Source organism: Halichoerus grypus, chromosome 6 (genome assembly GCF_964656455.1).
Source record: "Halichoerus grypus chromosome 6, mHalGry1.hap1.1, whole genome shotgun sequence".
NCBI classification, from domain to species: domain Eukaryota; kingdom Metazoa; phylum Chordata; class Mammalia; order Carnivora; family Phocidae; genus Halichoerus; species Halichoerus grypus.
Window position 1 is genome coordinate 164,929,898 of NC_135717.1, and position 27,211 is coordinate 164,957,108.

The 27,211-nt window shown below is 42.8% G+C and overlaps 1 protein-coding gene across 2 annotated transcripts in view; it reads right to left on the reverse strand.

The window, feature by feature from the left end:
* The window catches only part of SYN3 (synapsin III), a 444,404-nt gene that overhangs the window by 342,707 nt on the left and 74,486 nt on the right, over positions 1-27,211 (reverse strand). For both annotated transcript variants that reach the window (XM_036093503.2, XM_036093504.2), the window contains exon 4: positions 16,605-16,696. In XM_036093503.2, the coding sequence (XP_035949396.1) occupies positions 16,605-16,696 (92 nt within the window). The remainder of the gene's footprint in view (positions 1-16,604; positions 16,697-27,211) is intronic.

Consider the following 27,211-nt stretch of genomic DNA (forward strand, 5'->3'; position numbering starts at 1 on the left):
AGAAAGAAAGAAAGAAAGAAAGAAAGAGAAAGAAAAAGAAAGAAAACCCTGGCTGCTGTGCAGAGAATAGATTGGAGGTGGGCAGGGAGAATGGGGAGGACCAGTCAGGTTTTTCTGTTTTCTTGCTGAGCTCCTTGGGGCAAGTTGCTCTGAGAGCTTCAATTTCTTCATCTGTGATATGGGGACAAGCGTATAAAATGACACAGTGCATAGGAAACGTCTTGTGGAAAGCCTGGGACCAGACAGGCATTCAGTTCACACTGGCTGAATGTGAAAGAACAAGTGTGACAGTGTGAAGAATAGCAAAGCACGTCAGGATACAAAAGCTCTTTGTGTGGGGACAGTGGACATCCTGTGACGGTAAAACACAGGTAGCTTCATAGCAGGTAAAAAAAAAAATCTCACTGTTTATTAGCAAAGGCAAAAGTATTTATCAGAGAGCATGCCCCCAGGCTAAAGCTGTGTTTCGTGCTTTGGGAAAATCAGGAGCAATCATTGCTAAGATTTACTGAGCGCTAACTATGTGGTAGGTACTGTTGTAAGTGCTTTATGGGCTTTATGTGAATAAAGCCCATTTCATTTCCTCAACCAGGCCGTCCACTGAGTACTGTAACAACCTCTGTTTTGTATCTGGGGAAACCGAGGCACAGAAAAATTCATCAGTGCCCAATGTAAGTGACAGAACTGGCTTAAAAGAGGATGGAAAGATACAAACCTGAGTTAACTGGGGAAACAGGCTGTGCCAGCACAGAAGAGTTATAAGATGGCACAAAGCAGACCAGCCATGATCAAGGATTACATCACATGGGAAAGAGTATGGTATAGCTGTTAAGAGCAGGCATTAGAATTAGCCTGCCTAGGTTTAAATCTTGGCTCTTCCACTTTCTGAGTGACCGTGGGCAAGCTCTATAGCTACTCTTTGACTCAGTTTTCACATCTGTAATAGGTGGATTGTAAAAGGCCGTATCATATGGAGTTGTGTTGAGGATTAAATGGTAAGATGCATGTAACTCACTAACTTACCACATTATATGGAGAATAGTAAGAGCGCAATGTATGTTTCAGAGTGAAGGAGGACAACAGGAATTTCTGAAAGCGTAAACCTGGGGCTTCAAACAAAGGGTGGGGCTCAAACTCAACAAACACCCAGTTATCAAGTATGATGGTAGGTGCCAGCTGGCTGCAGTGATGAAAGCAACATGACGTCTGCTCTCGAGGACCTCTCAGTCTGATGAGGGGGAGGTAGCCTCAAATACAGAAAATAAAACAAAAGGCAGGATATAAAAATCAGTCACTCACACAACCAAAATAGTGCCAGTCACCATCCTAAGCACTAGGGACATAGTGACTTGCAAAACAGACGAGATCCCCGGACTCAAAGAGCTTATATTTTCATGCTGGAGACAGGCAAGGAACACCTTCCATATGGGCCTTGCAGACCATGGTTAGGACTGTGAATTTCACTCGAAGAGGGATGGGAAGTCCTTGCCAATTTTAAACATGGGCTTGGTATCTGATTAAATTTTAGAAGAATCTCTCTGGTTGCTGTTCGGAGAATGGATTGAAGGGGGATGAATGTGTCCTCAAACTCTCTGCTGCTCCTTTCATGAGGAGGTGGGGTCTCCTTAAATCTAGTTTTCCCCTGTGCCTGTCTCTGGCCACTAGAACGCAGCAGAAGTCATGCTGTGTACCTTCTAACTCTGGCCTTTAAGACATTGACACCTTCCACCCCTCTTGTAACCTGTCCTCTTGAAAACCAGCGGCCATATGAGAAGTCCAGCTTTCCTGAGACTGCACTGCTAGGAGGAAGTGTAACAGTCACGTGGAGAAGAAGGGATCGTGTGGAGGAGCGCTGAGGCCCCAGGCATGAGTGTGAAGTCTACTTGGGCCTTCCAGCCCAGCCCAGCCGCAAGCTGCATGCTAGCCTAGCCAACACTGCATGCAGCCGAAGTACTGCCTAAACAAGCCCTGCCCACATTCCTGACCCACAGATTGCAAGCAAATAAAATGGTTGTGGTTTCAAGCCACAAAGTTCTGGGGAAGTTTGTGACATAGCAATTGAGATGTGGGTGATGGCAGAAGCAAGGAGACCAGTGAGGAGGATACTGCAGAAATCCAGGAGAGAGAGAAAGGTAACTCGGCCTATGGTAGGAATGGCGGTGGAGAATCAGAGAATGGTACCAAGAGAAAGTTACACACACACCACCGTCATCATCGGTGGGAGAAACTCAGGGGTCTGGAGACCCTGCACGCCCCATGACGTTGGCACTGGTTCCCTCTCTGAAGCTACCTCCTCCAATGAAGGACTGGCTGCCCGAGGGTTGACTTTGCTGTCGGACGCCTCACTGCCATCAGGATAAGCGCTACAGAAGACACATTCCAAACTGCCAGAAAATAGGCTTAAGGCACAGAAATATTATTTATTAGCAAAATGAAAAAATGTCCCAGGAAAACACTGTCCATCTTGATATAACATCTAATGTTTATATATGACTTCATAGTTTAGCAAGTATGCTCAGACATATGACCTCCTCTGATTCTATCAATTGTCCATCCCCATTTACAAATGAGGAAAGCAGCTCAGAGAGGAAACAGTTACTGTTCTAAAGCCCCATAGGCCTCAAGTGATAGAGCTAGACTTGAACCTGTAACTTCTCTTAGTAAGTTCAAATTTTATTTAGTATATGTCACTAAAATTTCCACATTTGTTTTAAAATTATATAGAATAATGTAGTTAAACAAATTTCCTCATTTGTTTAAATCTACATAGAATAAAATCATGCAGCATCCTGTGTTATAGTTGTCCACCTTCTGCTTCTTTCCATAGGCGAGTTGTGCAACGGTTTTTAAAGCGGGGTCCAAGGAATTGGCATTGAAATCTTGTGGAGAGAGCTTGGCCCCCACCCAGGAATCGGGCTTTCTGGTAATGGGGCCTAAGCATCTGCATTTTAGTAAGCAGGGCAGGAGGTTCCTAAATTCTTCACCTTCATAGGAAATTTTGAAAGTCACTGAATTGGTGGATCCACACGCCCTCAGGAAGCAGATGGATTTGCTTAAATGAAGAAAGAGTCAGAAAACAGTGTAGCAAAGTAAATGGATCACTGTATCCCTGTTCTGGGGCTCTTCTCACTCTACCGTGTTGCCTTGCGTGGGGAGGGGGTCCTAGATACTCTCCTCCTCCCCTTCCCCCTTCCCGCCAGGCAGGGAAGAGTGTGCAAGACAAGTGGTGGGGTGGCAGGGCGAGGAAGGGGCAGAGTGCACATCTGAAGAGCAGACACTGTTTCAGGCACCGGCACACTTTCCCTGTTTTAGTCCTCTAACGAGGCATTATTTCCATTTTCCAATTGAAAAACCAGGGAATCAGGAGGTGGGGTTACTTGTGCAGTCGCACAAACAGCAAGTGGGGAGTCAAGATTGGAACCCAAGACTGCCTGACTCCAACCCTAGTGATTTTCCCAGTATCAAGCTGAGAATCAGGTGGCAATCAGGTGGAAGGATAGTGTGACACGAAATCACAGTAGTTTGAACCCTTCTCCTCTACTCATTAGCTGCGTGGACTCAGACTAGGCATTGCCCTTCTTGGAAAGTGTCCATTTCTTTCAAAAGGGGATGAAATTACCTGCCACTGAAAAGTACCGAGTACCCAGTAGCCTTTTAGTAAAAAGTAATTGCTTAGGAATGAGAAAAGGCCAGAACGCCAAAGCCAAAAGGGTGAAGTGACCATAATGGCAATTTCCTTCTTTCCTTCCTTCCTTCCCTTTTTTTTTCTTTTAAGAGAGAGAATGAGAGCAAGTGTGGGCGAGGGGCAGAGGGAGAGAGAGAATCCCAAGCAGGCTCTGGCCGCAGCACGGAGCCCGATGTGGGGCTCGATCTCATGAGCCAAAATCTAGAGTTGGACACTTAACACGACTGAACCACTCAGGCGCCCTATGGACAATTTCTTCTACAGTGGACTGCATTAGCTTGGAAGAGGGTCCCCCGAGGGAACATGAAATGGGACCCAGCACCGGAGCCATTCCCAGGAGTGGTTATAGCATGTGGGAAGGTGCAGAGGGCTGCAGGGGCTGGCTGGTTGTCTAGCAGGTCTCTCCCATCCCCAATTTCTATGATTCTGGGAATCAGGAGCCACACTGTTTTTCTCTGTCAGAGTGCCGCTCCTTCTCCTGGGGGAGTTGGCAGATCTGCCACTGGCCCGTTGGCTGGAGACGCATGGGCAGCAGAGCCTGGCATTTCTTTACAGACTGTCTCTTTCTTGTGCGGCTTTCTTCCCGTTCCCACGCCCCACCTCTGCGAGTCCCCAGGGATCCTGCTTTCTCCTGCAGTGGTGAGGGCAAAGGCCCTGGGTGAAGAGATAGATCGGGGCCGTCCCCCTCCAAGGCTGCTCTGCTGGGACCCTCAATGATTCATTGTCCCTGGCCTCCCAGACCCCATCCCCTCCCAGGGAGAGGAGGCGGTAGGCGGTGTGCCGGTCAGCAAGTCCGCGCCTGGTGCAAGCTACGGCTTTACTTTGCAAAGTTGTGGGATTCTTATTCATTCGAAGAGTCGGCTGGTCCTGAATGCTTTCAGCAAAGATTTAGGCACTGTGCCAGGCACTGGGGGTACAATTCAGAAAAACAGTCCTTAACCTGATCCTCAAGGAAGGTCCAGTCCAGTGGGAGACATGAGAAGTAAACAGTAATGATCAGATGAAGGCTGGTTCATTCCTTCACTCACTGAACAAATAGTTATTGAGAATGTTATATGTGACAGGCACTATTCTAGGGTCTGAGAATACAGTGGTAACAAAACAAAGTCCCTGCCTACACAGTCTTCCATTCTAGAAAATAGTACAATAAAATCAATTACATCTTATTTATATTACATTAGCTACCTATTATCTCGCTAGCTAGCTATCTACCTACCAATCATCTATCTATAATTTCAAAGAGTAATAAATGCCTAAAGAAAAAAGTGCTCAGTTGGGCCTTGAGAGCAGAGATAGTACGTTTTGGCAAGTCTCTCTGAGGAGGCAGGATCCCATCAGAGATTTGAAAGGAAGTGAGAGGGTGAGGCATGGCGTTTCAGGATGAAGGAAGCAATTGCAAAGACTGTGCACCAGACACCGCTTTACCTACTTTATTCAAATCACTCTAGAAGTAAGGACCACTTCTTCCCTCTTCATAGATGGGGAAAACAAGAGCTAGAGAAAGATGGAGACACTTATCCAGGACCTTGAGGCTTGTGGAGTGTGGGGTTTGGACCCACCCCACGCAGCTGTCCCTCACCTGTGTGTGTGTCTGCAACCAAGAGAAAGAGAGGGAAGCTCCTCTCCCAAACCCACAGGGCTCACTCTGCTCACTTTATTTAGATTTCTATTTCAGTCACCTTCCCGCTCATACTTCCTCAAATACCAGTCCCTCTGTCTTGTTTTGCTTCAACCCCCATTTCTCATGACCTGCCATTAGAATGCATATTTGCTTGTTTTCCACTTTCTGCAATTTAGATCTCAGCTCCACAAGGGCTCTTGTCTATTTTGTTCACTGCTGTATCCTCTGTGCCTGGCACATCTTTAATGAGTAAATGAAAGGAAAGCAGGCAAAGCTCAGTGGGTGTGTAACCATTTAGGAGAGTTAAAGGGAGCACTTTTCCAAATAGACACAGGCACTGGGGTGAGAGCAGAAACTGCATTCTACGTAATACTTGCTGGAGTGTGCCCGGTACTCTGAATTTGCTCAATAAATATGTGTTGAATGAATGAATATCTGGAATTTTAAATTCTAGGTTCATGAAGCTCAGAAGACTCTAGGCAATTATGTGTGAAATAAAGAGTCAAGGAACATTATTTTTATAATGTGCTCTGATGGGATGTTTGAGAGTTCCTAGGACAGAGACAGGGAAGTTGAGAGCTGACTGTGGCTCAGGAGCTAATGTACTAGGAGGTTTGGACAAATCACCCTCTTCCCTCCCTCCCTGGCTACCATTTGCCCATCTGTAAAATGGGGACACACAGAAAAGGGAAGAGGGATTCTTCTAACTCTGGACCTCTAAGATTTTATAAAATATCCTCTTCTCTGGGATGGGTCCACACATCTCTGTCTTGCCCCAAACATCTTCCCTGGACACAGTACGACTGGGGTGGGTACCAAGGGGAATATCTGAATCTCTGATGCCTTTCCTCAACGTCTTATGTTACTTATGCTTTTTGGCTACCTCTCTTCAACCCTCTCTGAGGTCTGACCTTCTAATGAGCGGATGCACATTATCAGCCACTGTGGTTTGAACGGGTGCCTGTAATTTAGTGTTGCCTAATGCTGGAAACTGAGAGCAGGGCTTGTGTAATTAGCCTGGAGCCTCATTAACGTCTGCCTCCTTGGGTATTTTTCATTCCTGATTTCTCCTGTCCTGTATTTTGAATCCCATCTGTCTGTATAGGCCCGGCTGCCCTTTTTTATCACTCCATTGTGGAGCCAGTCTTGAATTTGGGCCCAGAACGGCCATGGCCATCACAAAGCATGAATCTTAACATGCCCTGGGATGGCCCCTGCTCTGCTTTCTAAATAGAATTTTGCAACTTTACTGAGAACCTGGATGTCTGGGTTGCTCTTAAGCACCTCGGGCTGCCTGGCAGCACACCCTTAGTTTGGGAGTTTGACAAAAACCAGAGTAAGGGACTCTACCATTTTAATTGCTATAATTACTGATGATTTAACCAACTTGTGTGCAATACTTTGCTATTTATAAAACACTACTAAAATCTGACCTTGAACAGAGACTTGCTCTGCTTTGTTCACTGGTGATTTCCTAAGAGAGTTATTCTCTTTTTGTGCCTCCTGCCCCCATTCTGTGGGGCATCCGTGGAAGGCATCAATCCGGCTTTCTTACTGGTCTCTGCTTAGCTTTGGCCAAAATGAGGCCCCAGCAGGAGCCTGGAGGGCAGGGGAGGGAAGGGTGGTGGTGTTTCTTTCTCGTGCCTACCCTGCTTTAGTCCCATGACTCTGGAGGTAGCTGAGTTCCCTCCACCACTGCTGGTTCAAGTGGGGGACTCTCCCACTCAAACCTAGGTGGACCCTACTACATTAAAACTACTAATTCTATTTCCTCTCCTGCCCCTTCATCCCTGGGGATGATAATTACTTCCTGCTGTTGTTAGGTTCTGGAAGCATCATGTTCCCTTAGTCCCACATGTGCTCCTCTGTAAGTGGTTCCTTCATTATAATCTTTATTTAACCCATTTGGGGGTGAACTCTGCTTTCTGCCTAGCCCCTGTCTGATATAATGCCCAATATCTGGAATAGAGCCTACAACCTAGCAGGCCCTTAATAAATATTTATGGAACAAATGAGCAAACTTTTCACCAAAACTATGTAAAATAACATGATTACCTTTTACAGATAAATAAATGAAGGCTCAGAGAGGTAGATTCTCAGATCTGAGCAACACATTTCTAAGGGAGAGCAACACACACATACTATACCCTGGATGAGCTTGCATCACACTCAATGTCCTAGAGAAATCTCTGGAGAAAGCCTGCTGCTTTCTGTATAGACTCAGAGTCCACGCATGCCATGCCAGCCTGGGGTAGACTCAACAGAGCCAGATGCCATGGAGTGGACAGGCGTAAAGTGAGGAAGAGAACAAAATCTCAGGATTTAAAGACACTTGGAAATACACCTGGCATAGAACCAGAAACCACGGTTCAAATCCAAGTGCTGCCACTTCCTTTTTTCCCCAGCCTTAATGAGGTGTGACTGACTAATAAAAATTGCATATATTAAGGTATACAACATGTTTTGATATATGTATACATTATGAAATGATTATGACAACCAAGTTAGTTAATATGTCCATCACTGAACATAGTTAACCATTTTCCTTCCTTCCCAGCTAAGAGCACTAGAAATCTACTCTTTCAAGTATACATTATTATCAACTACAGTCATTATGCTGTACATTGTCCCCAGAACTTACTCATCTTATAACTGTAAGTGTGTACCCTTTGACCGTTCCCATTCCCCCAAATCTGCCAGCCCCTAATAACCACGATTCTATTCTTTGTTGCTATGGGTTGGGCTTTTTCAGATTCCACATACAAGTGAGATCATGTGTATTTTCCTGTGTGTCTGGCTTAACTCACTTAGCATAATGTCTTCCAGGTTTATCCATGTTGTTGCAAATGGCAGGTTTCCTGCTTTTTTTAAGGCTGAATAATATTCCATTGTATATGTACCACATTTTCTTTACCCATTCATCCATTAACAAATATGTAGGCTGTTTCCACATCTTGGCTACTGTGAATAATGCTGCAATAAACATGGGAGTATAGATACCTCTTCAAAATAGTGATTTTATTTTCTTTGAATATACACCTAGAAGTACAATTGTTGAATCATATGATAGCTCTATTTTTAATTTTTTATGAAAGATTTAACCTCCATACTGTTTTCCATAGTGCTTGCACCAATTTGCATTCCCACCAATAGTGCATGAGGATTCCCTTTTTCCCACATCCTCACCAACACTTGCTATCCTTTGCCTTTTTTTAATAGCCATCCTAACAGGTGTACGATGATATCTCACTGTAGTTTTGATTTTTTTTATTAAGTTCAATTAGCCAACATATAGTACATCAGTAGCTTTTGATGTAATGTTCAATGATTCATTAGTTGCGTAGTAGTTGCACTGAAGTTTTGATTTGCATTTCCCTGATTAGTGATGTTGAGCATCTTTTCATATGCTGGTTGACCATTTGTATGTTTTCTTTGGAAAAATGTCTACTCAGGTCCTTTGCCCATTAAAAAATTTTGGATATTTGGTCTTTTGCTCTTGAGTTGTATGGGTTCCTTATATATTTTGGATATTAACCCTTTATCAGATAGGTGGTTGGCAAATATTTTCAGATAAACATTGTCTTTTCATTTTGTTGTTTCCTTTGCTGTGCAGATTTTTTTCAGTTTTACTCCTGTTATTTTTTTTCTAGTTTCATACAACTGTGGTCTAAAAAGATACTTGATATTATTTCAATCTTCTTAAATTTGTGAAAACTTATTTTGTAACTTACCATATAATCTATCCTGGAGAATGTTCCTGGTGCACTTGAGAAGAATGTGTATTTTGTTGCAATTGGATGCAACGTTCTGTGTACGTGTATGTCTGTTCGGTCCATCTGATCCAAATTGTAATTCAAGTCCAATGTTATCTTACTGATTTTCTGTCTCAATGATGTACCTGTTGTTGAAAGTGGGGTACTGAAGTTCTCTACTATTATTGTATTGCTGTTTATTTCTTCCTTCAGACTTGTTAATATTTGCTTTATATATTTAGGTGCTCTGATGTTGGGTGCACAGATATAATTACAATTGCTGTATCCTCTTGATGAACTGACCCCTTTATCACTATATAATGTCCTTTGTTGTTTCTGGTTACAGTTTTTGACTTAAAGTCTATTTTGTCTGATATAAGTATAGTGACCCTGCTCTCTGTTGGTTTCTACTTGCATGGAATATCCTTTTTCATCCCTTCACTTTCAGCCTGTGTGTGTCTTTAAAGTAAACATTTTTAAAGTCTCCTGCAGGCAGCATATTGCTGGATCTTGTTTTTTTGTTGTTGTTGTTGTTTTTTAATTCATTCAGCCACTCTCTGTCTTTTGATTGGAGAATTTAATCCATTTACTTTTATTTTTTAATTTTTTATATTTTAAAGATTTTATTTATTTGACAGAGAGAGAATAGGACAGCACAGGCAGGGGGAGCGGCAGAGGGAGAGGGAGAAGCAGGGAGCCTGATGTGGGGCTCAATCCCAGGACCCTGGGATCATGGCCTGAGCTAAAGGCAGATGCTTAACCAACTGAGCCACCCAGGCACCCCTCCATTTACTTTTAAAGTAGTTATTAATAGGCAAGGACTTACTATTGTCATTTTGCTAGTTGTTTTCTGGCTGGTTTGTAGTTCTTTTATTCCTTCTTCTCTTGCTGTGTTCCTTTGTGACCTGATAATTTTCTGAAGTGGTATGCTTTGAATCCTTTATTTTTCTGTTTTGTGTATCTACTATAGGTTTTTGCTTTATGGTTACCATGAGGCTTACATAAAACATCTTATAACAGTCTATTTTAAGCCAATAACTACTTAACTTCGATCACATACAGATTCTCTTTTACTTCGCCCTTCCTACATTTTATGTTTTTGATGTCACAATTCACATTTTTTATATTGTATATTCATTAGCAAATCATTATAGCTAGAGTTATTTTATAATTATATAGTTATTTAAAAGACATAATACTTTTTTTAAAAAAGACAAAATACTTTTGTCTTTTAACCTTTATACCAGAGTTAAAAGTGATTTACACGCCACCATTACATTATTAGAGTATTCCGCATTGGACCAAACACTTAAACTTTATTGATGAACTTTATACTTTCATATGTTTTCATGTTACTAATTAGTGTCCTTTCATTTCAGTAAATTCCCACTGACTAAAAGTCAGGTGCTTGGATCCCCACAATATTTTCCTACCAAATGGCTGTGGTACTTTTGCATAACACTCGTAAGGAGGAACTTACTACTTCTTTAAGCAGCTCTGACTATGAAGTGGTCTCCCCCTTGTTGAAAAGGTGGTCCAGTGCAGTGATGCCCCACACAGGCTCTGAGGTCAGACTGCCTAGGTTTAAATACTAGCTTTGCCACTTAATGGCTGGAGGCCTTGATTTCATTACCCAACTCATTGGTGCTTTAGCCTTCTTATCCAGAAAATGTGGATTATAATAGTACATACCTTATAGAGCTGCTGAAAGGATGAAATCAGTCAATACATGTTAAGTGCTTGGAACAGTGCCTAGCACGTAGGAAATGCTATAAAGTGTTTGTTAAATAAATAAAAATTCATGAATTTTGTATGTGTAATTCAAGCTGGCTTAATCAAAAGGGGATTTTTTTTTGGCTAAGGTTTGGAGATGAATCTGGATCCAGGGCCTTGAATAACATCATCAGGTCATTCACTCTCCCTGGGCTGTATTTTCCTTTGCCTTGGCTTCAACCTCAGCAAAGCCTTCCCTCAAGGGAAAAAAAAGAGATGGCCACCAGCAGCTCTAGGTATCCATCCCACCAGCTCAGGAGCCCCAGCAGAATGCACACGTGTCTCCCACCCAAGGGTTCCAGTAAAAGTCTCACAATGGATTCTCATTGGCTTGGCTTAGATCCCATTGCAGTATTCTGATTCAGTCTGACACCAGCTGACATCAGCTCTAGACACCACACAGACTGTAAGTTGGGGAGGGATCACCCAAATGGAAAATCTGAGTGCTGTTCCTCAAAGAAGAAAGAATGGATGCTGGAGAAAAACAGCTGTGGTCTGCTCTACCACCCATCCTGGTAAACTTTTCTGAAGGTACTTCCTATGAACACTACTTCAGAAGATGTAGGCCTTGCTCATATTGCACACTTGAAAGTGATTAAAGGCATTTTCAATGCAACACCTAAGTCTCTTTGAAAGCATATACTGCAAGTCAAGAGCACTGCTCAATATTCCTACTTTGGGAAACCACAGTTAGAGCCTGAAACAGCACTACGTGGCAGAGGGAGATTCTTACTGACTCCCTGCCTGCAGGACACACCATGAGTTGGGCTGATTGGTGTGCATTATTTTCCCAGGTCTGTAACTTGTGGCTTGCCAAAACGAGCTGTCTAGCTGAGATGTTAAGCACCATCCTCGGCATGGACAGGATAAACTTCAATAGCCCCATGGACCTCTGAACCCAGGGCTTTGGCCATATTGGCACTGCCCTCACAGCTCTGGCCACTCAAGGTATGGTGTTCTACTAGCCGCAGCAGCATCTGGGAGCTTGTCCAAACCCTTGCTGCTCAAACTGAGGCTGCAGGTCTGGCAGCATTGGCTTCATCTGGGAGCTTGTAGGTATTCAGAATCTCAGGTCCCACCTGAAGACTTCATGAATGAGAATCAGCACTTTATCAAGATCTTTAGGGGGTGGATATGCACTTAAAATCTGAAAAGCATTACTGTATTAGTTTTCTAGGGCTGCCTAAAGAGAGTGCCACAAACCGGACGGCTTAAAATGACAGAAAAGCATTCTCTCACAGTTCTGGAGGCTAAAAATCTGAAATCAAAGTGTTGGCAGGATTGGTTTCTTCTGAGAGCTGAGAGAGAATCTGTTCCATGCCTGTCTCCTCACTTAGGGTGATTGACAGCAGTCATTGGCATTCCTTGGCCTGTAGACACATCACTGTACTCGGCTTTCATCATCACATGGCACTTTCCCCTGTGTCTCTGTGTCTGGCAGCACACCCAGCCCCAGCTGACGCAGCTCCGGTGCAGGGCAGATGCGGAGCTCTCTGGGGAGGTGCGCCATCAGGCTGTGCACTGGAATCACCTAGGGAGTGTTAAAACTACAGATGTCCAAATCCTACCTTCAGAGATTCTAGTGAAATTGGTCTGGTATATTGCCTGGCCATCAGGATTTTAAAACATTTCCCAGGTGATTCTAATCTGTAGCCAAATTTGAGAACTAATGGGATGGACGTTCTCGTTTCTATATATTACAAAATAAGACAATTCAGTTCCTTTTCCAGATAGGGAAACAGGGTATAAGCACAAATAAATTTGATATTTTCTGAAGTATAGTTTGAGGCATTTTTGTTTGGTGTTCATGAATTTAAAATTATTGTCTCTTTCTTATCTTTATGATAATGAATTACTTCCTTTGCCCTAGTAACACTTTTCACCTGGAGTCTATTTTTTCCCCTGATATTAGTACAGCTACATCAGCTAGCTTTCTTTTGACCAGTTAATATATATATATATATAATTTTTTTTTCCATCCTTTAATTTTCAAACTTTCTATATTCTTATGTTTTAGATGAATATCTTGAAAGGAATATAGCTGGATTTTAAAAAATCTACTTTGAAAATTTTTATGTAGATGCTCTATAAACTAGAGCATTCAGTCCTTTTACACTTAATGCAATTAATGATATATATTGATGATAATAAATATTTAACAATTCATGGGATATTTTGCAGCGGTTGTAGTTCTCACAAGTGACCATGAGAGGGCGACTCCAGTGGACTCATAGGCATTTATAGCCTTGAAGGGACAGAGGAAACCAGGCATTTTCTCTCCGGGGTTCCACCACTGCTTCCAAGGGTGTGCCTTCCCTATAATGTTTGGGCATCCTCTGACCATGGGAAGAACAAGGATATGAGCTGGGGGACAGAAGTGTGGTGAACTGGGGGACAAAAGAGCAGTCCAATGGTCTGCCCATCCATGGGGTAAGTGTAGCTGAAGACATTCATTGGGCCGAGGGCAGAAGCTATTCACCAACTTGTATAGAAAATTTTCAGTATTTTAATAACCAGCACTGCTGTACAAGCCATTTAGAATAATATCAGTCTGCTTATATATTTGGATTTAAATCTACCATCTTATTTTATTTGCAATACACATTCTATGTTGGTTTTTCTCTCCTTTCATGTCCTCTTTTACTATTTCTTCTATTCCCTCTCTTGTAGCTTTTTATTTTTTTTATTTTTTTTATTTTTATTTTTATTTTTTTTTTTAAAGATTTTATTTATTTATTTGACAGAGAGAGAGAGGGAACACAAGCAGGGGGAACAGCAGAGGGAGAGGGAGAAGCAGGCTTCCCGCAAAGCAAGGAGCCCGATGCGGGGCTCGATCCCAGGACCCCGGGATCATGACCTGAGCCGAAGGCAGACGCTTAACCGACTGAGCCACCCAGGCGCCCCTCTTGTAGCTTTTTAAAAAAATATTTTATTTGTTTATTTGAGAGAGAGCAGGGGGTGGGGTGGGGGAGGAGCAGAGGGAGAGGGACAAGCAGACTCCACACTGAGTGCAGAGCCCAGTGCGGGGCCCAATCCCACGACCCTGAGATCATGACCTGAGCTGAAATCAAGAGTCAGACACTTAACCGACTGAGCCACTCAGGCGCCCCTCTCTCTCTTACAGCTTTTAAGTTTTACTACATTCTTTTCTTTTCTTTTTTTTTTCTAAGTAATTACCCTGGCAATTACCTCATGCATCTATGACTTTTCAAAGCCTGTTATTAATCAATACATTTACTTACCTCCCTGAAAATACCAGGGCCTCAGAACACCTTAATTCTATTTCCTCCTAGCCCATACTATCTTCCTGTCATGTATTTTAATTCTTCGTGTATTTTTTAAATCTGTAAGATGTTATTATCATTATTTAAAGACAATATTTATTAACATTTACCACCTTCTTTGTTGTACACATCTTCTTGCAGCTCTATGTTATTCTGGGATCATTTTCTTTTTGCCTAAAGCATGTTCTTTACAATCTTCCTTAGTGAGGGTATTCTCTTTGTAAATGTTTTTATTTTGCCTTTATTCATAAAAAATGTTTCCCTGAAGATGGAAGAGCTTGGCAATTATTTTATTTTGGCAACCTGAAGATGTCGTTCTACCGCTGCTGCCTGGGAGCTGTCAGTCTGTTACTCCAAGAAAGTAATCTGCCTTTTCCTCTCTGGATGTTTTTAAGATGGTTTTTTTCATCTTTCTGTACTTACAACACTATTGTGTGTTGGTGTATAATTCTGTTTATTGATCCTGCTTGAAATGTGTTGAGCTTCTGGTTTTGGTGGTTTGGTATCCTTCTGAAAGCTTCTCAACCATCATTTCTTAAAATACTGCCTCTGCTCCATTCTTTTTTTGAGATTCTGTTTAAATGAGAGACTTTCTCACAAGATCTAATAAACTCTTCTGCACTTCCCATCTTTTTCTCTCTGTGCTTCATTAGGATCATTTCTTCAGCTCTATATTTCACTTATTAGCACCTTTTCAATGGTGTGTAATATGCGGCTAAACACAACACATCCAATAATTTTGGTTATTGTAGTTTTCATTTCTAGAAGTTGTATTTGATTTTTAAAAAAAAATCGGTTGTGTCACTTTTTATTGTTACTGTTTTCTATTTCTGGAAGAAATCTTCAAACCTGATTTTTTTCAATTTAATAAGTATTTTTTTTAAGAACTGCTGTTTGATAAGTTCAATATCTGATGTTTTTCAGGGTCTCTTTCTGTTGTCTATTGTTTCTGTTTCTTCTCATTCGTGGTGTCTATGCCTGGTTATCTTTGACTCTGCGCTAGCTACTGTAAAAAAAATTATTTGAATAATTATTTGAAGGCTAGGATGAAAGTACCTTCCTCTACATACGATTTGCTTTTACTTCTGGCATGTTTGGGATCACCATAAACCAAGTTTAAGGTTCCCTGGAAGACCAATCAAACTGCAATGCAAGCTACAATTACTTGTGAGGGCTCATGTACTTAAAATTCACATTCACCTTGAAAATGTGGTCCTTTTGGGTCTCAGCTTATTGTGAGGAGGCCCTATCATTACATTCCCCACCTTGAGTGGCCTTGGACATTGATTTCTATCTCTCTTGTTCCTGCTAGGCTATCAAAACCAATTTTCAAATTTGCCAGACTTAGCAAATACCCTGGAAAAAGGTAACTTTTGTACTCACTCATCTTTCTGAGTTTCCTTTTCCCCATTATTCTCTTCTTGGTAATTCCTTAATATCTTGCCAACTCTTTGAAGGCGTTCAAGATGATGATTATTTAAAACTTAATTTTTTAAGTTGTTTTCAATGGAAAAGTTGGTCCAAATAATCTAGCCCATCATTATTAGAAATGGAAAGCCACATAATGTCTTTCTTGGCACATGGTAGGCTCTCAGTAAATGATGGCTGAATTAGTTGAATTATCATAGTTACCCAAACATGGTCTCTTCTTTTGCATTTACAAAGACTGTTTCTTACCATTATGATGCATAGAATGTCCATATTCCACCATTGACAAGGCTTAGAACCAATGCCACCTCTTCCTCAAAGTTCTTCCTGTTTTCTCTACTTCCCCAAATCTGAACCCTCATGAGACCTGGTCTGTACTATTCTGGTTGCTTAATATATTAATATTAGAAATATAGGTAGAAATGTATTAATAGGTAGAAATATATTAATACAACTCTTTATCTCTTCTGTGGGTTTGTACTTTCTTGACTTTTCTGGGCTTCTGAAGAATTCCCTCACTCCCCCTCAAGCTCAGCATACATTATAAACAGATTCTTTGGAAAATGGTATATCCAGTACTTTTAGGTTTTATGTCCTGGGAGGGGATTCTTTGAACATGTAGATGCCATAGGCTGGAAGCAGGCCATAGCTCATTCTAATAAACCCTTACGTTTGTACAGCACTTTAGAATGAACAGGGCACTCTCACATACATGTCTCTTACTTGTGTGTTACAATCATCATGCTGCAGATGGGAATCAGAGGGTAAGAGAGACTAAATAATATACCCAAACAGAGTCACGAAGCCAGAGATGGAATCCAGTCTTTTCTCTGCAAGCCCAGGGCTCATTCCAGCACACCACCATTGCTTTCCTAGATTATTTGTGTTGTTAGTCATTCCTGCAGCAACAACACCTAAAACTCTCTGGAAGTAACACTCGCTATGTGAGAGCACCTGTGGTGCGGAAGTCAGGTCAGAGGCAGCACACAGAGGGGTTAGCTCTGTGAGGCACCCACACACGCCTCTCAGATGAAGGCTTTCTGTATCTCAGTCCTCCTTACCTCACAACCTTGGTCCCATTTCTCATGACTTGCATGTCCACCATACAGCCCCCAGTAACATAGGCAGCTAGGTTCAACTCTGAGAATTCGGCCTGAAGGAGAAAGCAAAACACAAAAGGAATCATCAAAAACTAATGATGCTAAAAACTACTAACATTTATTGGGTACTTGTATGTGTCAAGTACACACTTATGCCTCACCTGAAACTTAGGTAGTTGGTAATATTATTTACTTCCCTTTCTGAAACATGAAAAATCTGAGGTGCAGAGACATGGTGCCATGTCCAAGGTCACATAATTAATAAAAGGCAAAGTTAGATTGAAACCTTCCTGTCTCTGATTCAAGGACCCATGCTTTTAATCACTACTAATTTCTACTTCCTTGAAAGCAGAAGAAGCAACTCCAGCTTCAGGGCTATACGAGGCCAAAGGCTGTTCAAAACAACATCTTCCCTAGGTTTCTCCAGCTTCAGGTTATGCAGTGGTATAGCATCACAGCTAGTGATCGCTTATCCCTATTAATGGAGTCCTTCCATCATCTGCCCACTACTACCCCTTTTGGTCACGGCCCCTCCCCTTCATCCACCTACAGGGTTACAGTAGAAGCACCATGTCTGTGCACTGAAATACTGCTCTCTCAGTCACAGCTGATGGGGCTGGCACCTGACCCAGGGTGGAGGAATAAGGTGCTCTTGTATTAGAATTTGAAACTGCTGAGTGATTCATGTAATTTCTTTCTAGGGGCTGTATTTAATACACAAAACCTAAGTATAATTGAAGATCATGTTTTTTGCCATCTGGATTGGGAAAGTACAGAAAATAAGGGGGCGGAGGGAGAAATGTCACAGTCACTAAGTGAGGGGCAGAGGCAAGAGGTGAGGAGTACTCTTGATGTTTATGTGCCAGCTACGATCCTGCCATTGGGCTTAATACAATACCTCTGTATTTTTATAAATACATCTTTTTGCTTTCTTATTTGTTTAAGGAAGATCTGCTGAATTTCTGTTGCTTGTGACCAAAGCCCTATGGAATACATCCCTCCTACCAGATTATACACTCCCTGGGGACAGTGATTCCATGTTACTACAACCATCTAAGCTTCCTAAGGTAGCCATAACAAAGTACCATCACTAGGTAGCTTAAACAGCAGAAATTTCTTTTCCCACAGTTCTGGAGGCTAGAAGTCCAAAAATAAGGTGTTGGTAGGGTTGGTTCCTTTTGAGGGCCGTGAGGGAAAATCTGTTTCAGGTTTCTCTCCTTGGCTTGTAGATGGCTACCTTCTCCCTTCTCCATCACATCGTCTTCCTTCTATACATGTCTCTGTATCCAAAGACCCCCTTTTTATAAGGATACCAGTCACACTGCATTAGGGTCCACCCTAACGACCTCACTTTAACTCTAGAAAGATCCTATCTCCAAATAAGGTCACATTCTTAAGTACTGGGGCTTAGGACTTCAACATGTGAATTTGGGGGGGAGACAGTTCAACCCGTAACCCCATCCTAGAAAATGCATAGTACCAAACTGTGCCTTACACAGTAGATGCCAAAAGCTATTTCTCAGGATTAAATGAATAAAAATAGCTCCTCATACATATGAAAAACTCACTATGTGCCAGATACTGTCCTAAGGATTTTACATGTATGAATTAATTTAATCCTCACACTCATCCAGATGAAAAAACCAAGGCAAAGAGAGATTAAATAACTTGTAAAACGTACACAGTAAGTAGCAGAGCCAGCATTTAAACCCAGGCAGTCTGACTCCAGCCTATGCTTTTAACTGCTACACCCCACTACCTCCACTGCTTAGCTGAATAAGGCACTGGGTGGATTACAACTGGGAATTTTAGGGACCTAAAAATAGCCCAGTTGAAGAGAAAACCAAGTTTATATTGAAGGGAAATATCACTTCACAGTGATTTAAATGTATCCCCTTGGAAACATTTAACAGAATTATGACCAAAGACCTAGTCATCTCCCCAGATGACATTAAAGGAAACCCAGAGCGCTTATGTCTCTTGCTTTAATTAATAGCCTCATTATGTTGTGGCAAGGTGAAAAGCAAAGAGCTCTGTTAATGAGTCCAGGTTAGTAAATAGTGGTAATGACCTGTTTATTAAGTCTAATGACCTAAAAATTCAGTCCCATCATGTTTAAGATACTTCACTGGCAAGATTACAAAGAAGAATTAGCAATAAAAGTTGTTGCATGAGTGCGTGGAGAAAAAGAAGTTAGAGGAAAGTTGCAACACAGAACACTTCGGTACCAAAAATTTGAAGAAAGGGAGTAAATCAGAATCTTGAATGATAGAATCTCCAACTCCAAGGTGGCAAAGCCCCAGAGGCTGTCTTGCTGCCCAAATGGAAAGAGGTATCTGGATAAAAGACACTCAGGCTTGGATATACAAGTTAGAATTTCATCGTATTCAGCTTAAGGTTTCTAGAATTATTTCCCAGTTATGGTTTATGAATAAGTATAGGAGGTAAATGCCTGGGTTGTTAGGGGAGCAAGTCTCTGTTGGATCAAGCATAGAGAGTTGGGGTAGCGAAGAGAGGGCGTTCCTCTGTATTTTACTTTTTAAAAACTTCAACAAACAAAACTTGGAAATGAACATAGACGTATCCAAGCACTTCTCCTTCAAGATAGTATGATGGCTCTCTTGGTAGAATCTCAAAGAGCACCTATTTTTGAAGAGCCTCAGAGTTCACACAGAAACTGTAGTGGGTTGAACTGTCTCCCCCAAAAGATATGTCCACACCCTAACCCCTGATACCCACAAATGTGACCTTTTTTAGAAACAGGGTCTTTGCACATTTACATCTGTAATCCATCTAGAATTAATGTTTTGTATAAGATCTGAGCAAAAACACTATTCTTTTACTGAATTGCTTCGGTGCCTTTGTCAAACATGAAGTGACTTCGTATGTGATCTATTCATCTAACCTTGAGTCTGGTCCAAGTTGTCTCAATTACTACAGCTTTTCAGTGAGTCAACTTGATATCAAGTAGTGTAATATTCTAAGAGGGAAGCAGCCCAAATAGGGCCCAGTGATGACAGGTCCAAAGACAAAGTAGGATGACCATCCCTCTTGTCTCAACCTGCTGATCAGACAAAAAAGTCTTCCTACTCACCCGCTCCAAAATATGGTCACTGGGCAACCAGATGACCTCAAAGGCTCTATCCTGAATAAACCAGTTGAATGTTTCCCTAATGATATGATTGGCCGAAGGGAATGTGTTCTATTCTCTGATTCACACCGCAACCCATCATTGTGGCCAGACCTCTCAAAGAGCTCCTCAGAGGATCCCCACCTCTCTAAAGGTTAAAAAGAAAAAAAAAAAAATCAAGAGCTCAGCCCCTTCAGCTTTGTTAGTGTGGTTGTCCAGCTGAGAGGTTAATAAAGTCAAGCACTGCTATGACATTGAGTCTTGCCTGTACTGAGGAATGGTGCCTCCACTATTACCATGCTCACCTGCTCCTACAAGTTGCCCTTTGCTTTATAAAGGAACTTCCAGGTTTCAGCACAGGTCTAAACATCCTCTATTATTTGAGCTTCTTTATGCCTTATTGAAAGCTTGAACCCACTATCTCAACCTCATTACATTTTCCCCTATCTGCTATGAGGAGCATTTTAAAGAATTCCTTTCCCTTATTTTTAACAGAAAGAAATAACACTATAATGTATGGCTTTGGAAAATGAAGAAGGCTGTGTATAATTTTGATTGTCAAGATTTTGTATTGAAAGGGAAAACAGTCATGTTATACATTTGTGGGAGACTGTCTCTAGACACCATTAAAGACAGGCAGATTTTTGCAGTATTAGGCACATACAGGGACTTTGTTAAAACCTGGTGTGGGAGGTTTTTGACACTGATCTCAATTACACCTGAAAGTGCTAGATTATCTGACTTTTCTTGTGACTCTTAAAAACATGTACATGGAGGAATCAAAGAATAGTAGGAAAGGAACTGGACTTAGGTCGGGATCAGGGATCTAAATCTTGGATTTGACAATGACACAATGACAATGACTGCAGGCAAACCCCTCACTCTCCACTGTAATTCTCTTCATCTTTAAAATGAAAGAATCATAATCAACTGAGTCAATTATATCTACAGTGCCTTTCACTTTTACAGATCTTTCTTTCTCAACTAGTGTCCCCCAATTATGACTGAAGGAAAAAATCTTTTATCACATCACATCTTATGACAAAGGAATGCCAAGCAATAATATTTTTATTAGAAAGCTGTTCACTGCCTTATACCCAGCTTCAGGCACACAGTAGGTATCCAAAAATGCTTGTTGAATAAAGTGTTATTTTTATTTTTGATGAGCAGATACCTACACATGCTATGTAGCTTGCCTTCTGAAACTCTGTCCATTGCCAGATCCATTAGACCACAACACTGCAGAGGGGGTATCCAAGCAGAAAGGAGGCAAGGCCCAATCTAAGTTTCTAGTAACAAAAGCACAGGTAAGAACACAGGGCTACTGGATCAATGGAATGGTGAGATGTCTTTTGTAGCTGGGGCATGGAGTTTATGGAGGAACATAATAGAAAACAGAGCTAGAAAGGTAGGTCAGAGACCAGTCCAGAAGGATCTTGAACTCCCTGTGAAGGAACACAAATATCATTACATAGTGCATTCATCTTCCCTTACTAGTATGTCTGTTACTTCATAACAAATTACCACAAAGTAAACAACTTCAAACAACACAAGTTTATTATCTCACTGCTCTGTAGGTCAGAAGCCCATACTAGTTTGGCTGGTTTCTCTGTTCTGGACTTCATAAAGCCCAAATCAAGGTGCTAATCATCTGGGATTTTATTGGAAGACTCTGGAAAGAAAGTGCTTCCAAGTTCATTCAGGTGGTTTGCACAATTCAGCTCTTTGTGGTTGTAGGACTGAAGTCCACTTCCTTGCTGGTGTCAGCTGGGAGCCTCTCCCCGCCGCTTCAGGCCATGTGCATTGTGTGCCTCTAGCACTCTCCATCCTCAAACCAGTAATGGCACACTGAGTCCTTCTTATTCTTAGAAATTTTTTTAACTTCCCCATCTGCCACATTTCTGTATCCAGCTAGAGGAAATTCTGTTTTTAAGGGTTTGTGTGGACTCACTTGGATAATCATTCTCCCTAGCTTAAGGTCCATAACTATAATCACATCTGCAAAGTCTCTTTTGAATATCATTTTCACTGGTTCCAGGGAGTGGGGCATTAACATTGGGGGGGGGGTGCACTGGGAAAACTAGAGGCTGCAGGGCGCCTGGGTGGCTCAGTTGGTTAAGCAACTGCCTTCGGCTCAGGTCATGATCCTGGAGTCCCAGGATCGAGTCCCGCATCGGGCTCCCTACTCAGCAGGGAGTCTGCTTCTCCCTCTCCCGTTCCCCGCTCTTGTGCTCTCTCTCTCTCAAATAAATAAATAAAATCTTTAAAAAAAAAACAAAACAAAACAAAAACTAGAGGCTGCAGAAGAGGGGAGTGGTCACATATTTAACAACAAATATTGACAGAGAATTTTCTAGTCTCCAAGCTCTGTTACAGGTACTAGATACGGTTGGAATCCTATCCACTAACAAAATCTCTTCTACAGCTCACTAGATCAGAAGGCAATATAAGCACCTCTTTATAACTAAACTCACGTCCAGTTCTGAAACACACATGCACACGGGTGCATGCACAAACACGCACACGTGTGCACACGTGCACACACAACACACACAGGAATAAGATGGAATGCATTCAGTTTCCTGTAGGGTCTTTGGCTGCATTCTCACTGGAACTAGCACCTGGCAAGCATGTGATGCCAAGTAGATAATATTACTGAAAGCATGGGGTATTCATGGCTGGTTACTAATAATTGCATTTGTTATGATAATGATGCTGATGACAGAATGGAAACAGTGATTGCAATCATCACTACGATAAGTTGAAAGATGCTATTAGGCCAACAGATCAATGGGACAGAAACTGAAAGTGGGACTTGGAATTGGATGACTGATGGGAATGTGCACACAAAACCAAGAATGTGTGGGAATGTGAATGTGGCAGCTATCAGCCTTGACCACGAAGCCTGACTGAAGGAGGATTTCGACACAAAAAGATGTTGTCCAGAGTTCCTGAGGGGCAAGAAGTTGGCAGACAGACTGTTCTGGAATCCAAGGGTGGCTGATAAGATACTAGAAATTCCTGTCAGTTTGTGAAGACCTATCTGGTCCAGACTGTACCCTTAAATGCTTAGAGTGCGCCCCTTTCCACAGCCTTAGGCATTCCATAGATTTTTCAGGAGAAGAAGGAGCGAGAAAGAGACAGACAGACAGACAGACACAGAGTTGATAGGAGAAGGTGGGCAGCCTCTGGTACCTTTTCTAATGTGAGGTAGTCAACTTCTGACCCTCGACCCCATTCTCCAACCTTTCCCATTACACCCCCCCTGCAGAGGAACTGTTAATCTGCAGGTTGGGACATCATCATGCTCCAGCTGATAGCAGCCAAGGTCACTGCTAGATTGAAAAACCAGGCAACCACATGTGATTCTGGCTTCTCTGCAGCTGAGTGCCTGCTGATCTGGGTGGTCATGTCAATTCCTCCCTCCTGCCTGAAGCTCCTCAAAGGTGCTCACCTCAGCATCTATCTTTTCCCTCTGCTGCTTTCCCTTCCATGAGTTGGCAGCAGTAAACTCTGATTCCCAGAAGTCCCAGAGGTCCTGCCTCTCTTTTCATAATTGTGTTTGTCATACCTTGGGCCTATTTAGTAATAACAGCCACATGCTTAATGAGTAACACCCACAAATGATCTGGAGCCTAACGGCAGGATTCGTGCCAGCTTTAGCAGAGAGCCCTGCACTGGGGCTGGGGGGCCTAGGCTGGCTAACACTTAATGGTATTTCGACGCTTATTTGCTATTCCTCCCTGTGTATTTGGCTACCTTAGGAACCTAGAACAGGGGTGGTGGTGGTGATTTTCAAGGTAGGATTAGGGCATTCCTGCATCCTGTAGCAAGTTATCATCAAAATTCCACTCTAATCCCTAACAGCTTGTTATGTTTACTCTTGGGAACAAAACAGTGTCATTAACAAATTCCTTTAAAAAAACCAGCATTCTGTGTGTACTGTGATCTTCTTCAGGTCTTAAGTTCTTTCACAGAGTCTCACAAGGTCTAAGAGACTCATTAGAAGGACACACAACAACAACAATAATAATAAAGTAGCACTAAATACAGAAAACCCAAGCTCTACCTGGTCTCTAATGTCCCACAGTTTAGACACTGACAACTGATGACCTCCTTGACATTGCCCCCCATCATTCCCTGTTCCCCACTTCCGGGCTCACTCTGCCTTTGCCACACTGGTCTCCTTTCCATTGCCAAGCATGCTGAGCAAGCTCCAGGCTCCAGTCCCCCAACACCCAGAGCTTCCTGGAGATGGCAGCTAGGCCACCTTCCTCACTCCACTTGCACCACTGCTCAGTGGCGCCCCCAAGACACCTCCCTGCAAAGTACCTGCTGTACTCCACGCCCCCTTTCCTCGACAGAACTCACCCTCTTACACTCACCCCCTACTGACGTAACTGTACACTTATCCCCATCTGACATGATTTACATCCATCCCAATTTAATATTCAATTGTCCATCTCTCTCAACAGGGAAGTTCCAGGGCTCAGGGTGGTCTGTTTCCTTCATGGCTCTATCCTAGCACCCAAACCAGTAACTGGCATACAGCACAATGCTCAAATAAATATCACTGAAGAAATGAATGTCTATTTTGTAGATGTCAAAGGTAAGGCCCAGGGAGGCAAAGTGACTTTTCCTAAAGCTACAACCCGATAGTTACATCAGCTGGGACCCAAACCCGGGCCAAGTGGCTTTAGTGGAGGTGACTCGTGTTGTACTGCACAGAGCGGGTCAGCTAAAGGGCTGCTTGGCTGGCTTTGGGCTTTGCTTGTGCATGTGGCTGCCTTCATTTTCATACCTTCCCATGTCAGCAAAGCCCACGGGCCCCTGCCCCTCCTTCACCATTCTACCTCTTCCAACTGCCCCGCTTCTGCAAACACTTGGCAGGTGGCCCAAGGTCTGCTGTCGGCAAGAACTGCTTCCTGTAGATTTCCCGGCACAGGCTGTGTGTTTAGTTCTGAGGGCCCAGCGGGTTCAGTGACTTCCTTGACTGGCATCTGAAGTCTTTTCCACCAGTTCACCTTGTAGACAAAAGAGGCTTTGAGAGTCTGCAGACTCTCTCGGTGGCCCATTCCAGATGAGGAAATCTCACTCAGGAGCCGCGCTTGGCATCTCAGTGAAGGGCCCTGGCCACCAGGTCAGAGTGTGCTGATGCCGAGCACCCAGCTACGGTGGGTAGATGCAAAGGCATCTTCTGCTCATTAAAACATCATAATCCTCCTGTGTGTGTGTGTATGTGTGTGTGTGTGTGTATGTGTGTGTGTGGAGAAGGCAGGGCAGGGAGCAATAAATACATAAAAACATGTCCAAATAAATATAAAAATACAGAAAAAATTAAAATGATAAAACCTACATTCTTAAATGTTCAAGTAATGGAAAATCCAAAATTAGGTGGGGTTAGCCACATTTTAGAAAAAAAACAAAAAATCAACAACAGTGGTTTGCAGTTTACAAAGTGTTTGGTATAGAGTGGTTTTCAGAATCAGACCGCGAGTCTGAGTGTGAGCTCTATGCCTTAACTTGCTGTACAACTTGAAGCATGCTAGCCTTTCTACGCCTCGGTCCCTCATCTGTAAAATGAGCCTTCCTACGGTGGTTGTGAGCATTAAATGAATTGATAAAAGCCCTTACCAAGGTGCGTAAGTGAAAATAAGTGCATAATGAATGTGAGCTGTCAAGGTTATGTTATTTAATTGGATCATTACAACAACCTCTTGATATGAGGGTAGATATTAGCATCTCCACTGAAAACAGAGAAAACTGAAGAGCAGAGAGAACAAATGACTCAGCCAAGATCACTAGGTTATGGCGCAAGAGCTACAACTCTGACTCCATTCATCCATTCATTCATGCACTTAACAGCTACCGTGCCAAGGACAGGGTCTGATGACGTAGCAGCAAAAGGAACAACATTCCCTGTTCTCGTGGAACTTGTATCTAGTGGGGGAGATAGGCCATTAACAATAAACAATATGTCAGGGAAAGAAACATAGATTCTGGTAAGAGGACAGAGCGCTGGGAGGTGAGTGTTATGTCAAATAAGGGGGGTCAGGGGAAGGTGGCACTTGATCAGTGAGATAAGCAAAGTGAGGGAGCAAATCATACAATAAGAGGGGGGAAGGGCTTTGTAGGCAGAGAGAACAGCAAGGAGGAAGGCCCTGAGGCTGGAGCATATGTGCAGGGCTCAAGGAACAGCAAGGAAGGCAGTGTGGCTGGAACAGAGCTAGTGAGGGAAGGAGTGGAAGGAGAAGAGGTCGGAGGGGACAGTGTATTGATCCCGGTCAGGATTTTATCCTGGATGACAGGGTTAAAGTGTTAGCACCATCACCATCCTCATGAGCAACACATTATCTTCACATTGTCAATGAAGATAATGATGAAGATTCAACATCACCACCACCACCACCACCGTCACCACCACATTTGGCAATGCAAGAACCCAAGAAGTCCAGTTTGAAAAAAAATCACCAATAAATGTGGCACCACTCTGATTTTTAAGGATTTTTTTTTTTAACGGCCCAGTTTTATTCTCTGGAGCTTAGATGTACATTCTGTACAGATTAAGGTGGGGTTCTGGTGGATGGCAGCCAGAGCACCTGGGCATGCTCTAGTTCTGCTCTGCCATTCACCCCTTCCTGCTCAGGTGCCCAAGAAAGCTGTACCCACAAGAAACAACAACAACTGAGAATCAAAGAAAAACGTCCATTGTACCCATCGTCCTTTGCCTTTGCCAGGTCAGCTTCAAGGTTGAGGAGAGCTTTTGATAACGTCTTCAGGGAAGGAAGGAAGGAAGGAAAGGAGGAAGAAGGGGAGGAAGGAGGGCTAGAGAAAGGAGGGGAAAGGGGGGATTGTACAGGGGGAAAAAGAGGAGGAGGGGGAGGGGAAGCCTTTAGGGGACAGAATGGTGGGACTATCTCAGCCTCCAGAGCTTTTAAGGTTGAGAGACCTAGAAGAGAACATTGCCACCTGCCACAAACTCTTGCTACCTACAACAGATCAGGCAAATGTTCAGAAATGTTAAGACCACAGCTTAAGTATGCTGAAGAGAACGATGGTTAATGTCGCCTTGACATCTACTTCTCCTCATTGCCGAGCTGGCTCCACACGTTCAAACACTATTCTGCTGAATGTTCAGCAAAGTGTATTTATAGGATTAAGCAAACTAGGTGTGAAAGTCTCCCCACATTTCCCCAGAGGGGCGATGGAAGATTTGGGGGCTTGGAGACTGGGATGTGGAAGCAAAGGCCACTGCTGGGCAGCCACGCCCAATCATATCATAGGTGCGGGCGAAACTGGGGGGCTGGAGATCTGGGAGGAGCTGTCTGGGGTGAGAAGAGCTGAGATGTAGTTGTGCACACGTAGGCTGAAGGAGACACTGAAGGAGCTTGAATAGGCTGACGACGTTGAATTTCTGTGAAGTTTCTTTCTCCAAATT